The sequence below is a fragment of the Neolamprologus multifasciatus genome, chromosome 15, assembly GCF_963576455.1.
Source record: "Neolamprologus multifasciatus chromosome 15, fNeoMul1.2, whole genome shotgun sequence".
Lineage (NCBI taxonomy): Eukaryota > Metazoa > Chordata > Actinopteri > Cichliformes > Cichlidae > Neolamprologus > Neolamprologus multifasciatus.
The window spans coordinates 35400846-35419668 of NC_140453.1; the positions used below are offsets into that span (position 1 = coordinate 35400846).

The 18823-nt window shown below is 40.1% G+C and overlaps 1 protein-coding gene across 1 annotated transcript; it reads left to right on the plus strand.

Moving 5' to 3' along the window:
• The first annotated feature begins 1675 nt into the window (after positions 1-1675).
• LOC146502575 (interferon-induced protein 44-like) lies at positions 1676-11389 on the plus strand. Its single transcript, XM_085132704.1, has 8 exons — positions 1676-1853; positions 3449-3937; positions 7389-7437; positions 7692-7887; positions 7971-8123; positions 8224-8395; positions 9743-9843; positions 9943-11389. The coding sequence occupies exons 1-8, from the start codon at positions 1700-1702 to the stop codon at positions 10135-10137; spliced, it is 1509 nt and encodes a 502-aa protein (XP_084988830.1). The 5' UTR covers positions 1676-1699; the 3' UTR covers positions 10138-11389.
• Positions 11390-18823: the final 7434 nt, after the last annotated feature.

Below are 18823 nucleotides of genomic sequence, written 5' to 3' on the forward strand. Positions count from 1 at the left end.
ACTAAATCTACCCCAAAAAAGTCAATGCAAATTGTTACCTCAGATTTATTGGGTAAATTCTATAGATGACTTCTTACAGTGTATAGTAGGTGGATAGGACGATAATGTGAACATTTGGCTACATCCCCTTTGTTCTTACATGGTGATGCTGGTTGTACAGACCTTCCCCTGTGCTGATAATGTTGTTGAACAATTCTGTCAGGGTGGCTGCTCCCAGTCGTCCGAGAAGCTTCCAGACTTTGGTTGGGATATCGTCTGGTCCAGTTGCTTTTCCATTTTTCATCTTCTTGATGGCCGTTTACATGACACCCAGGGGAGATGACGGGAGGCAAAGACATCACTGAACAACACAAGGGGCAAGCAAGACCTAAACACAGGGAAGTCTACAGACTCACACAGAAAACAGGACTCATAAAAAAGGAGACATAGAAGAAACATAAACCAAAACTCAACTAAGACAAACTAATAATAATACTAGAACTTAACATTATCTCATAAGTAATCAAAAATACAAAATAGCTCAACTGCTCCCTTAACTAAGAATAACACATGGACATTATTTTAATATTCTAAATCAGCAATGCCAAATAAACCTAAATATGTTGGGTCACAGACCCAGCCCCCTGATGACATCTGCAGTGAATGTGATCTCTTCTCTTTTTTCCTCAGCTCTCTATAACAAGGGGTAAAACTGAAATTATTAAAGAGATGCATGTCATTGATACATTTATAAATTTGATTATGATTAGATTATGAATGTCATTTTCCTTTTGATATAGTTTATTGGTAGTTAATTAATGAATAATAGCTTAATTATTGTTCACTGATTGAAACCTGCAGAGGAGACATCTTTTTTTTTTTAAAATGCCTGCAACCAGTACAAATGTGGTAAATAATTCGTGGACAAGCAAAGTTTATAAGCTGGGTGTGGTCTACCAGGAAACAGAAAGTTATGATTCTGCCATGTAACAACATGCTGTGGTACTGTGCTTCTTGTTCTTGAGATTGTTATTATTATTATCAATCCGGTGAAATGAACTAAAATGCAATAAAAACATTGGACACGGTGTTTTATAGATACTGTGTCCAACTAGAAGATGCTTAAGATATCTTCTAGTTGGACACTTTCAGTTTAAGTTCTTTGGAAAGCAGAAATGAGAGTTAAAGTTTTATTATCAATCCGGTGAAATGTATTATTTTAAAGAAATGGAGAGAGACAAAAGTATAAAGGGCATAACAAAGGGATCCGAAGTAAACTAAAGCAGAATTTCCTATCGCTCACTCGGATCATAACACACAGATGGGAAGAAGATCAGACTTCACACGAAAAGTTCAGAGGAAGTGTATCTTATATGAGCTTAACTAATGGCTCATGTTGTATTTGTTTTGAAATGAAATGCAATAAAAACATCAGACACCGTGTTTTATTATGAGACATCTTCCAGTTGGACACTTTCAGTTTAAGTTCTTTGGAAAGCAGAAATGAAAGTTAAAGTTTATATGAATCGAGTTTACACGGAACTGATTATCCTCTTTCTAGGTGAAACGTCTCATCCCGTGTGATACCACGTGAGAAAGTGGGAATGTATAATTTTCTGTTATAACCGACAAACTGAACGATTATGTAATGTGTCTCATTCACTCATTTCACTTTCTCGCTAAATTAAAATATCACTACTTTCACGTCTAGTTGGTTGAAATGGAGGCGGAGTCAAATGGATTCGCTCTCCGTGCCCAGTGTGCGCTCCCGACGCACGGGAAACAAATTCTTCTGGGAATAACTACCTTGCCACACCTGCGTTTACAGCAAGGACAGCGATCCCTCACATTCCCTCATCCGTCTGGAACAGGAGGTAAGAGTGGAAATGTTAAAGAGCTTTATTAATTTAATTTAAAATTTTGAGTGAAAGACTTTTCTTAACTCTAGTTGTCCCGAAAGGACAACTAGAGTTAACTATTGTGATGTACTTGATTAGATTTAGTAGCTATTGCTAAGTTCACCGCCTTTTTCATATAGTGAAATGTATGCATTATTCTAAAAGCTTTAAGAATAATGTGTTAAAGGATTTCTGATGGAGTGGGAGAAATAGTTTTAGAAACATTGTGTGATCATCCTTATGCCAGTCTGTCTGGAAATCGAAACTTATGACATCGTTATGTCACCTCATTTATTTTATTTTGTTCAGACCAAAGTAGCAACACACATCTGGTTCTTTCAAGAAAGAAACATCTGAAGGAAATAAAGAATGTACGTTGTTTTTAAATGTTAAATTTTTAAGGTGAAATGGGGGGCAGTTTTGACTGAAGAATGACTTCTACTTTGTTACTGTATTTAAATAGAATTTTCAGGTAGCCTATCAGTACTTTATTTGAGTGGGTTTTTTTCTGAAAACCTTTTAATTTAAGTTCCTACAATTTTAAACAAATATTTGTACTTTCTACGCCTTCCATTTTCAAAACAGGCTTAGTTTTGTTTTATGGCTTTTGAGCGGAATTATTATTTCACATCATTGCGAGCCTTCAATTCTATTCTAAATCAGATATTGGGTCTGTACATGAGGATACACAGGTTAGTTTGCTGTACTGTGATGGGTTTAAAGTTAGTTTAAACAGAATACTGTCAGTGTAGAGGATGGAAATCAGCCAGGACAACTCATGAAACATCTTCTTACATCTGGTTGAATTCAGGTGTAAAAATCCACAGAGAGAAGCAGGTCAGCTGATCACAGCCTGCACACTAAGAAAATCTACTGTAGCTCTCAATAGAAATGATTGTGAGTTTTGATTTTTTTTTCCCCACACTGAGCAATTAATACTGATTTTAGAGTTTCCCCAACTGCTGAATCCACTTTAACCTCTTCCATATTCATTTTCCTCTTTAGAGGCAAAGTCGCTTTTTTTCTCTATTTATCTTCTACATAACCAATTTAAGCTGAATACATTTATTCAAATTGAGGTTTAGACTGTAATAAAGTTTGTATTCACATCTACTAATGTTATGCTATTATTACATTAATACAGCACAAGGTTCAGTTAGCTTTGCACAAAAATAGCTGGTAGACACATCCACCAAAGAGCTACTTTTCCTTTATTATTCTGAGTACATTTCAGAGCTGGTACTTTTTCACTTTTACTTGAGTAAAGAAATTGAATCAGCACTTCAACTTTTACTGGAGTATTTTTAACATTAGTAACTGTACTTCTACTTAAGTACAGAATGTCTGTACTTTTGCCAACTCTGTTGCTATCTTATGAAAATATATATTATGCCCCTGAATGATAGCAGCTAAGATAATACCTATATTTGAAAGTACAGAGTAAGTTCTGATCAACAAATGCAAAAGGAGAAAGTAAAAGTAGGCCAATTCTAATCAAGAACAGTGTGAAATGCTACTAATGACCTAAAGCTCATGTGGTGTGTGTATGTGTTTTTTTATTGATTTCTCAGACAACCAAGTGTCCAATATGAACAGCAAGCTAACACAAAGCCAGCAGAGAACAATCTGCGCTCAGCTGGGAAGAGTCAAACTACAGCTGCTGTACAAGGCCAGCATCCACAGCTTCACCGGTGCAGCATTTCACCAAAGATGTGACAACCGCTCTCCCACTGTGTCTGTGGGCTACAACAACTCTGGTTTTGTGTTTGGAGGCTACACCAAACAACCTTTTAGTCAGTCTGGGCAGTACGTGAATGATGATCAGGCTTTTCTTTTTACCTTCAATGGTGAAAAGCTCCTTAAATATCCAGTTACTAGTACTGCACATGCAGTGAGAATGATAGCTAACTCTGGGCCTTATTTTGGAGAAGCACTGGTTCTTGTCAATGGAAGCCAAGCAGTAGTGCATAGCAATCCAGGAAATTATTACAATTTCACTCCTGCACAGATGCATGGAAATGACCTCAACCTGACTGAGTGTGAAGTCTACCAAGTGGAGGGTAAGTTCAACATAAGAAGCCACATAGTCAATTAGCTGTTGCAGGTTAGTGTTGATAAATTTGATGTGTCACTGTTAGGGATGGGTATCGAAAACCGGTTCTTGTTGAGAACAGGTTTGACCTGTTTCAATTCCTTGGAATTGTTTGCCATTTTTGCAAACGATTCCCTTATCGATTCCAGTCGCCCCGAATGACGTCACCACGTTGCGGAGCGTCATTTACCTGGCAGGAAACATGGCGGCTCAAACGCTCAAAACTTTGATTACACTTTACAAGAACGGATGACAACAGGGCAACTTGCAATACTTGCAAAGTAGATATTTCATTTAAGGGAAACACTACGAATATGCAAAAGCATTTGCTCACAAAACACGCGATGACCTTAAATGAATGTCGTGATTTTAATTCCGCTCCGGACTCGTGAATCTCAACCCAGCAGCAGCGGTAACATTTGCACGTCCTCTCCCGTTAATGCGGCAGGTAAATAATCAACTAAGAGTGCATATTATGTTTGCGCGATCTGCCTTATTACAAAACCTGCCATTACTGTGCATTTAGGTGACCATGATGAGAGAGACAGAGTCTGGCTCAGATGCTGCCAGTTGTCGCTGCAGTCTACCGGTAGCGTCTCCTTTCAGGCCAGGATAGACGAATGTCACCAAGCAGCAGTGGTGGTCCTAGCCTGTTTGGCGCCCTGGGCGAACACTCCCTCTGGCGCCCCCCCCCCCCCCCCCCCCCCCACACACACACACACACAGACAAAACATATTAAGGATTGTACATTAACATAAAGCTGTTGTACACACACACATATAGAGAGAGAGAGTATGCATAGTATGCAAACGGCTACCAAACAGCCATCATAATTCGTCATACAATGAGAACAGGACAAATCAACAACTGACAATGACTAATTAATATTAAAATCTGTAAGATAATGTATTGTTTGGAGTTTAGTCTGTTACTGTTGCTATTTTTACCATTTCTTCTTGGAGCAACTTTAACGCACATAATTTCCTTAGGGATTAATAAAGTATTCTGATTCTGATTGTTTCAGGATGACCTGCCATTATCCAATGACACATCTGCTTACCTGTATCTTTTTCTCGTTTCTCTTCCTCTTCTTTTCTCTTTTTTCTAAACTGAGGACCTGATGGCTTTGAACTTTTCTTGTCCATCTTCCACTGGTTTAAATTTTGCACTCATCCCACCCAACACCCATCCCTCAACCCAAGGATCACCACAACATGATCTAACACACCGACACCTTAGTTCACAGATTCACTTTGTCTAGGGTGCATTTCTGAAATTTCACACAACCCAGGATTCAAATCATCAATACATAATGGGCTTGGATTTACAACATTATAAATGAAATGTGCTCTATTTGGAAGCAGCCAGCCCCCCTCGCCTTTCGACGGCTTGTGTGTGAGACTTTAAATCATCAAACTGTAAATTTTAAATTGTTATTGATCCCTTTACCCCGAGTCCTAAAGTGTATATTTATTTTCTTACTCTTCTTATATATATTGTTTGTTTACTTCCACTGCTGTAACTGGAGCCTCGTCGTCTCGTCTCTCTATATACTGGACTGTATGTAGCAGAGATGACAATAAAGTTTACTTTGACTTCCGCAGCGAGCAGCCGCACCGAGGGCTCTCGCGCTCACTTTTTCGAATTAAAATTTCAAAAAAATATCGGTGCAAATTATAAGTCTGTATCATAATGTCTGGTGTTTTTGTTGGTTTGTATTTATTTTGTTTTATTTTGCGAGTTGGTTATTAGATGCTGCTCTAGCCGGTCAGAGAATCCCCCGCCGCCCCGCCCTCTCCTCCCTGTGCCGCAAGCAGCAGGCGCACCTCGCAAACAGAGGGCGCCCTTACTCCCAGCAAATGAGCGATAGAAAACCGATCGGTGCCTGTGCCATTCCCAATATGCGCTGGCTGACGTCAGGTCAGTGTACGAGCATTTTTCTTTTTTTTTTTTTTGCCAATGCCCGTGATGCCGCCCCCCACCACGATGCCGCCCCGGGCAACCGCCCGTGTCGCCCGTATCTAAAACCGCTACTGCCGACCAGTGACTAAGTTTGTGGTCAAAGGCTTGCACCCATTTGCCACAGCAGATAAGTGAATGTGTTTAATTGTAGGCAGGGACATTACTGGATATTCTTGTGTAATTTCTACAGAATAATTTATGTTATACTTTGTTATTGCTACAGAAGAATATTTATTTTATTATTTTACATTTACAATTTTTTTCCCTGGGGACCCCATGACACCCCATTGAAGAGCCACAGGCTGGATCTCTTAAGATCTCACTGTTGGGTTTGTAAGGCCATGTTACTCCTAAATTTCTATCTTGTTCAAAGAGAAGATATAAACAAAGTTCTAAGCTAATCGACCTTAGTGTTCTCCTTTGTTTTAAAAAAGAATCGATAAGAGAATCGATAAAGAATCGAATCGTTAAACAGAATCGAAAATGGAATCGGAATCGTGAAAATCTTATCAATACCCATCCCTAGTCACCGTACAAAAAGTACAATACGGTAACATCCAAGCATAATTAGTAACAGACCTGCTGAATAATGAAATCACTTAAATTGAAGCTGGTTGACAAAATGTTGTAAGGTAAAAGATCTCAAAAAGCAACACATCACAATACACTCTAAAGAAACTCAAGATAAAAAAGTTTATTAAGTACGGAGCCCCGCAGGGGACATGGGAGAAAAAAAAATTAAGACGGACTTTTGCGAGATCTCGCAAAACCTTTGCGAGATCTCGCAAAACAAACTCAGGATCTCGCAAAAGTTTTGCGAGATTTCGCAAAAGTTGAATTCCAACAATGGCGGCAGCTACTTAGTTGTAATATTACTCTTTCTGGGTCACAAAACACACTTTTAAGATATTTTGAGGCGTGAATGTAGTTGTGTAAACGTCAGATACCTGCTCGGTTTACAAGACATCCCATATTTGCAAAAGTGCTCCGACGTTTTTGGAGATCTGACACCCACTATCTCGAAGCTAACGGGAGGTTGAGACCTACTACAGCCGGGAGGAACACCGCTTTCCCGGCACATCGTGCCTCGACCTCCCGGTCGGCTTTGAGCTGGCAGCCTCCGAAGAATGCGGCTAAAACTTTTGCGAGATCCCGAGTTTGTTTTGCGACATCTCACAAAAGTTTTTGCGAGATCTCGCAAAAGTCCGTCTTAATTCTTTTTTTTCTCCCATGTCCCCTGCGGGGCTCCGTAATTAATCCCTCCAGTATTAATAAATTCTCTGTGATTCTTTGATTCTCATATGCATAATAATGATAATCTTATATTTTCTCATGTTTAAACAACAGTAAACCAGAAGATCTATAGAGTTGTAATGTTTTTATTAAATTCAATAACATAATAATAATAATAATAATAATAATAAAACTGCTTTATTATTTATGTTTTATCTTTAAGAAAGCACTGAACTTGAGAGGCCATGGAGGACTGTCATCTGGGAATCTACGTAAGTCTGACAGAGCCACCATTCTGCCTGATGGGTTATGCACAACAAGCAAGCTGCTATATTTGAATGTCATACTCTACAAAGTATTTAAGATTATGATAGCATCCATGCAAAATACTATGCAACACTGTTTCCCATGTTTACTTGCAACTGTGATTACCATGTTTTGTTTTCCCTGTACACTAAACATTACTGTCACAGTCAAAACAACTTCCGCAAAATGGAAAATTTATATATCTCATTATTTTGTACAGGAAGAGGACAGAACTGATTGAGAGCATTAAAAGCTACAAACCCACAGTCAGCTCTGTGACCCAGTCTCGAGTTTTGCTCATTGGACCAGTTGGAGCTGGAAAGTCCAGCTTATTTAACTCTGTCAACTCTGTATTCAGAGGCCACGTCACCAGCCAGGCCATATCTGGCTCCTCCTCCACCAGCCTCACCACACAGGTCTGTGTCTGCTGTCTGATGATTTCCACTTATTGTGACTGATTTCAGTGGTCTGTCACTCATTCTCATTGCACTGTAAACAGTTTCGCTCCTACTCTGTGAAAGCTGGGCGTGAAGGGAAACCTCTGCCAATAATCTTGTGTGATACCATGGGACTGGAGGAGAGCAAAGGGGCGGGGCTTGACATTGATGACCTCAGCAGCATCCTCAAAGGTCACCTGCCAGACTGTTATCAGGTGCTACATTACATCAGCGAGGTATTGAATGTATAAAACACTGATTTGTCAGCAGTCGGCTCAAACTGTGTCTCTGTTTCTCCCCAAATGTGTCATTTAGTTCAACCCTTCAGCTCCTCTGCATCCTGAGGCCCACAGCTATCGCACATCTCCTGGACTCAAGGACAAGATCCACTGTGTGGTCTATGTTATTGATACCTGTAAGGTCTCCATCATGCCCACAGGACTGGAGGAGAAGCTAGACTCTATCCGCAGAAAGGTCAACTTAATGGGTCAGTACAACTGAGTCTCGCTTCTCTGCAACAAAGATATTTATACATGTGCAGTTACCAGTTTTTTCTCCGCATGGGGGAAAAATAGCCACACACTACTGAGCAACTGTCATGAGTTTGCAAAATGTGCGGACTCAGTCATGTGGACTGACAACCCCGATGCAGCCAACACCAGCAGACAGGAATGAGCTTGATGCAAAATGAGACTTTATTGAGTCTGATTGCAAAAGTACAAAAATAAAGGCAAAAGTACAAAATGGGAACTGAAAGCTACATTGGAAAAACCACTAGGAAACTGACACAGACATTGAAGAAAGATAGAGGGAGATATATAATATATACACTAAAGGGTGATTAGGGAAGTGGAGACACATGAGATGAACTGAATAACAACTGATGAGACAAAGGAAGTAAAACTTAAGACAACAGACGAGGGACATGAACTCACCAAAATAAAACAGGAAGCAGTGGAAGACAAGGACCAGGAGTTAAACACACTAACATGACAGAGACAACAGAGTAAACAAAGAGACAGCTCACTTCATAAGGAGAAACAAAAAGATGAAACAGCAACAAATCAGAGGAAACAAGAAGGGAAATAACTAAATGGAAACAACAACTAAACAATGCACACATGAATAGACTATATACAAGGTAAATGATACAGGAAGATGGGTATAAATGGAGAAAAAACTAACTAAATATAAGAGAAGAAGAGTGACTGTCAAAATCTGACTAAAAGTACAGAATACAAAGATTCAGATTTCACTGAGTATATACAGGGGACACTTGGGAGGATGCACAGACAAGACTAAGACAGACTGGACATGAAAGGAAACAAAATTAAACAAAGCACTTGGAACTACAAACATGATTAACAAAACTAACAAACAGTGGAAATACTAAACTCAACCTACGAGAGATTTCAGAGTTCAGAAGAATAAATGAAACGTAAACTTGATGACTCAAAGATGGTTAAACAGAACTTCAAAACTCAGACCCCACATAACTCTGGGCAAAAGACCCTGGACCATTACAGCAACTTTCAACTTCACTCCAGTTTATCTTTTATAGAAGAAGTAGAAGTGTTTCACATTTTTTATATAGTTAAAGTTTTCCTTTGCATTTCTTCACTTAAAATATTTTTACAAAGTGTTCCTGTGCCCGTGCAGTGACTTCCACCACAGAATCGTGTAATGTTTTCAGGGTGATCTGAATCTCTAAATACCATTCACCATATTGGAAGTATTAAAGAAAGGCAACCTTAAAATTCTGATATTCCGCTAAAAATCCATCCAAACATCTAGATCATTTTGGAAATGATATTCCTGCTCACTTTGTTTCTAGGTATTCCTCAGCTGGTCCTCCTCACTAAAGTAGATGAAGCCTGCCCACTGGTGAAAGAGGATGTGAGAAACGTGTATAAGAGTGGCTACATAAAAGATGTGGTTAGGGTTTTTACCTTTTTTTAACCACTTTTTTTAGTTAGTAATAAACGTTTTATATGAGGGTAGTAATACTTTATTTTCTCGTGTTCTGTCATACAGATGCAGGAGATCAGCTCTCGGCTCGGGGTGCCGTTGTCCTGTGTTGTTCCAGTGAGGAACTACAGCGAGGAGCTGGAGTTGGACATGAATTGTGACATCCTGTTGCTCAGCGCTGTCATTCAGATGCTTCGCTTTGTTGATAATTACTTTGATGAGCTCAGTGACCGAATGAGCAACATACAAACCAAAGAGTAGGAATAATTTAGGAAGTACGTATAATAAGCTTTGCAAAGAATCCGATATCCCTCAAATTTGTTCATTTTCCTGCAGGTCATCTATAGAGTACTAGCTTATTTTGTTAATACATTTAGCTGGAGGGCAGGAATTATCCTCTTCCTTGAAGATCTATTTTGACAATCCAATATACTAGAGGATGCTGTGTCACATGTAACCTGATGTCCATTTTCTGGCCTAAGAGAGTTGTTGCACTGGTCCTTAACTTTTGATTATGTACTTCTCTGTAAAATGTCCAGTTTGCTGTCACTGAATGCTTTTACATTATCATCTTTAAGGCAGTTATTTATCATCATACATGTATTTTTCACCTTGGTTCATTTAGTAAGATATATATCACAATTTATATGTTCGACAAACTAAAACATTATGTTATCAACTACCGCATTATATTTTTCCAGATGCTACAGTTTAGCATTGGGTGTTTGGACAAATTATTTTAAAGGACTGATACATGTATGTTTAGAAATTACTTTCAAAAATAACAATGTTGGAGTCCAGCATAGGAACAGTCCCTCCCTGTGTAACAGGACTGTGGTGTTACAACCAGCTGTAAACTACACAACATCCCTGTAACCTGCTTCACCACCTGCTTGTGCAACATTCAAATGAACTGTGAGTTAGTGGAGGTTATAAACTGGAAGCTGTCTTCTCAGCATCAATAACCATCAGCTACAAAGTAACTTCAAAACAAACACATGTTGGAAATTAAAATATCAGTGTCATACACAAAATACACAAGGAGCATTCTCCAGCTTTGCCACAGACCAACCAGCTAGACTTATACAATGAAGCAATTGCTGAAATAGAAAACAAATGGAATTCAGTGATGTTCAGTTAGCATCTATTTTCCCCCGTTTCATGATATTGAATCATTTCCTCCAGTTGAATCACCAAATGGCCTCCCAGTGAGAGGACTGAAAAATACGTCTAGCAAGAAGATGAAATGACATGGTTGTTTGATGAGGTGGACAGAGATCATTAGGAGCACAGATGAAGACCACAAGAAAGGTGCAGAGAGGAGGTTTTTATGCCACTGCTGAAACTCCTGAATGGTTCAAACAGTTAGTTGCTTTAGTTATCAACGGAAAAGGCAACCACGTGAACAAGAAATATCAATTTAACCCTGGAGAACCCATGGGGTCAGATCCGACCCCATTGGTTTACTAGGGAAACCATGGGGTCAGATTAGACCCCATGGGTTCTCCAGGGTTAAATTATAGCGCAGAACATACACAGGCTTGAAATGAGTCCAAAGGCTGATACAGTGTCAAAAATAGTGGAGAACAGAACACGGCAGTTTGCAGTTTATATCTCTGAACATATCAATTATGTTGTACCTAAATAACATAATTACTATGTTATATGTTATACATAGTTTATTTATGTATTGCCTTGTCACTCTCGCTGTTGGTAGCCTCCAGCTGGGAACTCACTCCACCCACAGAAACTGCATTGCCAGTACACAGATTTTCTCCAGCCTCAAAGACCTGCCCGTCAACTGCTTCTGAACTCTGGATATGCAGCTCGAATCTTTCCCTGTCACTACCACTAACTCGGGTCCACGACTCTCTCCTCCAGCCGGAAAAACTGCTTTGATGCAAATAAACTGCTGCCCTGCCTCAGTTTGCCTCAGTTTTCCTCACTAAGCCTGTTTTCCCTGTGCTCTAGAGACTCTGTGCTCCTGCCTTGGCCAAACTTGTCTTCCGTGCCTTTTTCATGTCTCAGTGCTTCCCTATGTCTGTTCCACGCCACTTCCCAAGCGATTTCCCTATTGTTGTATATAGTAATATGGTAGTAGATAATTGTGATAGATCTTGTCGGGTCATTGTGGGTTTTAGGTGTTTGTAAATAATTCTTGTTCTCACGGAATAAAACACGTGTAATTTGATCGCTGAGTTTACTGAGCCTGCTTTTGAGTCCTTGTCCTCTTGCCAGCCTCCGGACCACCCTGTGACAGTGTGCCTGAAACTGTGTAAAGAGTTCATAAAGGCAAAGAGTAAAGAGTGTTGGCTCTTTGCGTAAATTGTCTATTTGAGAGTAATTTGGAAAAACTGCAACTTAATGATACGTATTGTTGTCTTGAGATAATAAAGGTGATGTGAAACAGCAATGTTTATGCTTCTTTGTGAGATGACTCATGTTGTTGTATGAATACAAAACGACTTGGTTCTTGGGTCCTGAGTGATATTTCTGTGACTTTTAGCTAAATGTCTTAACAGCTTTTGGATGCATTGGCCTTCAAATGTGATATTTTGTAATTCCATGAACCCCTGAGTGGTTAGTCTAATTATTTTTGATAATAGCTAACCTGTGTATGCAGCACCATAATTTGGTCAACATTTCAATTCATGCAATCCTTGTATTTACAGCCAGAGATGTGCAAAACTATCCCAGAATAAAGCTTATGTTTTTGGTTTTGTTTTTGTTTTGTCTGAAGTCCAAGAGAAATGCCCAACAGATTTAATTTTCCAAGTGGATCATTACAGCTTTGCCATACTGATCCACTTGATTGATCTTTATTATTATTATTTCTTTATATTCATCATCATCCATCCATCCATCCATCCATTCGGTTCCGCTTATCCTTTTTAGGGTGGCGGGGGGCGCTGGAGCCTATCCCAGCTGTCATAGGGCGAGAGGCGGGGTACACCCTGGACAGGTCGCCAGTCTGTCGCAGGGCCAACACACAGGGACAGACAACCATTCGCACTCACATTCATTCACACATTCACACCTAGTGACAATTTGGATTAACCAATTAACCTATCCCCACAAGCTGCATGTCTTTGGACGGTGGGAGGAAGCCGGAGTAGGGCAGCACGGTGGTTAGCACTGTTGCCGCACAGCAAGAAGGTCCTGAGTTCAATTCCAACATCAGGCCGGGGTCTTTCTGTGTGGAGTTTGCATGTTCTCCCCGTGTTTGCGTGGGTTCCCTCCGGGTACTCCGGCTTCCTCCCACTGTCCAAAGACATTCATCATCATCATCACCTTTATTTATAAAGCACTTTAAAACAACCACAGCTGACACAAAGTGCTGCACATAGGAACTATATAAAAGTACATAAGATATAAATAAAAGCCAAATAAAAGCAAAAGTAAAATAATAATAATAATAACTAATTTCATTACAAGAGAAACTAAGTCTCACTGAGGTTAAAAGCCAAAGAATAAAAGTGGGTTTTAAGACAACCAAGCGGTTCCGAGGACCCCCACCCCCCAGAAGGTGTTCCACAGGGTTCGGTGCTAGGACCAAATCTGTTTACATTATACATGCTTCCCTTAGGCAGTATCATCAGAAGACATAGTATACATTTTCAGTGCTATGCTGATGACACCCAACTCTATCTGTCCATGAAGCCAGATAACACACACCAATTAGTTAAACTGTAAGAATGTCTTAAAGACATAAAGACTTGGATGGCCGCTAACTTTCTGCTCCTTAATTCAGATAAAACTGAGGTTATTGTACTCGGCGCTGAAAATCTTAGAAATATGGTATCTAACCAGATTCTTACTCTGGATGGCATTACCTTGGCCTCCAGTAACACTGTGAAGAACCTTGGAGTCATTTTGACCAAGACATGTCCTTCAGTGCACATATTAAACAAATATGTAAGACTGCTTTCTTCCATTTGCGCAACATGTCTAAAATTAGAAATATCCTGTCTCAGAGTGATGCTGAAAAACTAGTTCATGCATTTATTACTTCCAGGCTGGACTACTGTAATACATTATTATTGGGATGTCCTAAAAACTCCCTGAAAAGCCTTCAGTTAATCCAAAATGCTGCAGCAAGAGTACTGACAGGGACTAGAAAGAGAGAGCATATTTCTCCTGTTTTGGCTTCCCTTCATTTACTTCCTGTTAAATCCAGAATTTAATTCAAAATCCTGCCCCTCACATACAACGTCTTAAATAATCAGGCCCCATCTTATCTTAATGACCTGATAGTACCATATCACCCTATTAGAGCACTTCGCTCTCGCTCTGCAGGCCTACTTGTTGTTCCTAGAGTATTTAAAAGCAGAATGGGAGGGAGAGCCTTCAGTTTTCAGGCCCCTCTTCTGTGGAACCAGCTTCCAGTTTGGATTTGGGAGACAGACACTATCTCTACTTTTAAGATTAGGCTTCAAACTTTCCTTTTTGCTAAAGCATACAGTTAGGGCTGGATCAGGTGACCCTGAATCCTCCCTTAGTTATGCTGCAATAGACGTAGGCTGCCGGGGGATTCCCATGATGCATTGAGTTTTTCCTTTCCAGTCACCTTTCTCACTCACTATGTGTTAATAGGCCTCTCTGCATTGATACTGATAAAATGATAAAGTATAGTTAATAATATAGTACTTGGAAACATGGAGAGACGCAGACATGACAACACAAGCTTGACAATAAAACGTGAAACACATAGACATCAATGATATGACAGACTGGAAAGGTTAAGTTTGTGTTTAGGAGTTTTGTCTTTGGGATGAACCAATTTTTGTCTGTGTGGCTGGGTCTGAAGTATACTGGGATGTTGTGCCTGGAGAAGACTCTCTTGAGTTTTTCTGATAAACCGGCTACATAGGGGATGACAATGTTGTTGCGTTTGTCTTTCTGATCTTCCCTAGTTGGTGTCTGATCTTCTTTTCTGTTCATCTTTGCTGACTTGATAAAAGCCCAAATAGGATAACCACATGTTTTAAGAGCTTCCTTTACATGTGTGTGTTACCTCTTTTTCCCTCCAGGCTTAAAGGGAACATTTTCTGCCCGGTGTTGTAGGGTGCTGATTACTCCAAGTTTGTGTTCCAGAGGGTGGTGGTAGTCAAAGAGGAGGTACTGGTCCGTGTGTCTGGGCTTCCGGTAAACTTCAGTGTTGAGTCAACAGTTCGTCAATAGCTTCAATGCTAAAATGTTAAATGTTATGGACACTATTTCTCCCATTAAGGTGAAGGTTATCTCTGGAAGTCTCCATGGAGAAACTCCACACTGGTGAAAAATGAAAAAAGAGAGTGTCGGAAAGCTGAGCACAGATGGAGAAAAACACACCTCCAGGTTCATTATGACATCTATAAAGAGAAACTTCACAATTATAATTTACAACCTAAGAGTGCAAGGAGGTCCTACTTCTCTGACATCATCACCAAAACCAGTTATAAGCCCGGGTCTTATTTGCAACAGTTGACAGGCTAACAAACCCTCCTGTGTCAGTGGCAGCTGAACTTCATTCGACCATGGCCTGCAATGACTTTGCCAAATTCTTCACAGACAAAATCCAAAAGATTAGACAAGAAATTGATACAACAGCAGATTCAGGATATGTACTGTGTCCACCGAAAAACTGTTTAAACACCATGAAACAGTTTCACCCTATTAACAGCAAAGACCTGGAGGACATCTTAGGTCAACTGAACTCCTCCTCTTGCTGTTTAGATGTCCTGCCAACAGATTTTTTCAAAAAGGTCTCAAAGACTTTGGAGTCAGACCTGTTACAGATCGTCGACTTTTCTTTAATATCAGGTGTGTTTCCAGAACCACTAAAAACTGCTGTAATTAAACCTATACTAAAAAAGGACAGTCTTGACAAGACACAAATGAACAACTACAGTCCCATCTCAAATCTCCCATCTTTAAGCAAGATCATTGAAAAAGTTTCTCAACAGCTCAATTACTTCTTAACACAGAATAACTGCTATGATGCCTTCCAGTCAGGTTTTAGACAGAACCACAGCACTGAAACCGCTCTGACCAAAGTGTTTAATGACATGTCTGAATACAAATGTCAGTCTTAGTTTTACTGGATCTCAGTGCAGCATTTGATACAGTTGACCACAACATATTACTCAAACGACTGGAGAACTGGACAGGTCTTTCAGGAACTGTACTAAACTGGTTCAAAACATACTTAGAAAACAGGAAATACTTTGTATCAATAAGTAACTTCACATCTGAGCAGACAAGTATCACATGTGGAGTTCCCCAAGGATCCATCTTGGGACCTCTTCTGTTTAACATTTACATGCTCCCACTGGCACAGAGTATAAAGAACAACAAAATAATCTATACATCAGTGACCTCCTGACCCAGTATGAACCTTCCAGATCCCTTAGGTCATCTGAATCCTGTTTTTGTCAGTTCCCAGAGTCAGAACCAGACATACATTTTAACTACTGATTTTATCTACTGTTCCTTTCTTTCCTTCTTTCTTTCTTTCTTTTTTCCATTTTAAATCATGCTTTTTATTTGTTTTTGTTTGTTTTTTAATGTCTCTGTAAAGCACTTTGAATCACCTTGCTGTTGAATTGTGCTAAATAAATAAACTTGCCTTGCCTTGCCTTGCCTTGAGGTTTCCATTCTCTTCATTGCGCACGGCACAGTCCAGGAATGGCAAACAGTTATCCTTTGTGACTTCCCAGGTCAAATTGATGTTGTTATTCACTGCGTTAATGTGAGCAGTGAAGGATTCTACTTCTTGGAATCCTTCACCATCTTTAAACAGATGCATTGGCTTACGACATCAACTGTCTGCCATCTATAATCCAGTTCTGAGAGAACACCTTAATGCCAACTCACATCCTGGGCCATTTGACCTCAGGAAATCACATGATAGGGTGGGGCTAGGTTTTACAATGAGCTCACCAGAAACCTTGGCTGATTGTGAACTACACCCGTTTTCACCTCTTGGCTCATGTGATTAGGCAGAGGATCGTTAGGGGGTCCATTCTCCCTCTTGGGAGGAAACTCCCACAGAACTTAAATCGGGGACTCTCCACCATTTGACCCTAGAACTGAAGAAGCTTCTCGGACGAGAGGTGAAACGTCTTCAAGCAACTTAAAGAAGTCCAGATGCACGGACAAGGGTTAAAACCTTTTGTATTATCATTTGAGGGATAAAACTGTGGAACTGTTTTCCTGTGGACCTACAGCAATGTTCAAGCATAAGTCAGTTAAAGATGTTTCGAAAACTGCTTTTAGAAGAATATGAAACTGATGAAGTTGATGACTGATAGTATATATCTCTCTCTCATCCTGGCGTTGTTCCCGCTGGTGCAGAGTCCGCTCTTCAGCAAAGGTTTCTCAATTTGGTTCAGTCCAAGGCATCCTCAGGTGATGCATTGACGGTCTTAATGTCTTCCTTCATTTTGTCCATCCACTGTTTCTTCGGTCTGCCTTCGATTCATGTGTCCATACCACTTCAGGCAGGACTCGAGCATCTTTTCCTTGATTGGGGCTACACCTACTCACTTCCGTATGTCCTCGTTCATACCATGGTCTCATCTCGTAATTCCCAAGCTCCATCAGAGCATGCGCATCTCCATGGTGTTTAGGACCTGCTCAGTTGAGGTCAGTTGTTCTGCATCCCTTTACAAAGCCGCACTGACTGGGAGTGACGTTGACGATTTTCCAAAGACGTGCATCAATGACTCTTTCGAATATTTTCATCGTGTAACATAGTAGGCGGATAGGACGATAATTTGAACATTTGGCTACATCCCCTTTGTTCTTACATATGGGTATGGTGATGCTGGTTGTCAGTGGCGGTCCTAGCCTGTTTGGCGCCCTGGGCAAACACTCCCTCTGGCGCCCCCCCCCCCCCCCCCACACACACACACACACACACGCACACACACACACACACACAAAACATATTAAGGGTTGTACATTAACATAAAGCTGTTGTACACTGTCGGATTATAATATTATTTTATGCCATGTTAGACCCCTAATTAAAGATTGTGAATTATTATGTTAGTTTTAGTTTGCATTATGCTCCTGAATTAGAAGAAGGTGATAACGATTACATTTGGTAAACTGATTTGCATTAGACTGTTGATTTATTGTGAATGAATGATATTGTTTTATGATGCATTATACTGCTGAGTTATAAGAAATACTGTTCACAGAAAGTCATCGCCTTATTTGTCTGGTTAGAAGAGAACAGAGCATACTGCCCCATCTCACCAGGAGCAGATAAACAGGGAGCCAAGGTCGTAGCTTAGGCGCTGTGTGAGAAAGAATGTGAATGTTTAGGCTTTTATGATTAGGTGGGGGCCACTAGAGGCTATAAGAGTTTGATCAAGGCTCCACCATTTTGAGATCTGATGCTGTCTGCTGTATGGTGTCCATCTCCCACGCGTGTGTTCATTAAATCATCGTTTGACTTGACCCGGCCGGACCAGTGTGGTTATTTTTGGTTTTCCTCTTGTATCTGTTAGGTTTTGTATTGTTGATTGTCATTTATGCTTAGAAATATCTACTTATATATGCTTAGAGGTGTATAATCAATTGTGTAGTGATAGGATGTGTGATCTTTAGCAGGCTGCAAAGGCTTGGTGTGCATTCAGAGTGTTCTAGAATCCACACCTACATCCTGGGAGCATGGGAAGAGGTCGTACCTTGTTTTATTGTTTTATGGTAGGATAAATGTGGCTATATCTGTTTTAGTCTAAGTGCCTTTTGTTTAGATAGACTGCTGGACTTTCCAGACCAGTAGGTTTAGGGAAGTCATTTATGGGGTCATACTCTGACCCCACACACACACACCACACACACACACACACACACACACACACACACACACACAGTATTCTTTGTTCACATGTATACCTATGTAAGATGTTATATATTAATGACCCTATGCATATTCATGTAACCACAATAAAAG

Coding starts and splice junctions, on each gene's coding strand:
- LOC146502575 (XM_085132704.1), top strand. CDS start 1,700: ATGGAGGCGGAGTCAAATGGATTCGCTCTCCGTGCCCAGTGTGCGCTC. Junction 1,854..3,448: donor TCATCCGTCTGGAACAGGAG/GTAAGAGTGGAA, acceptor TTGATTTCTCAG/ACAACCAAGTGTCCAATATG. Junction 8,396..9,742: donor CAGAAAGGTCAACTTAATGG/GTCAGTACAACT, acceptor CTTTGTTTCTAG/GTATTCCTCAGCTGGTCCTC.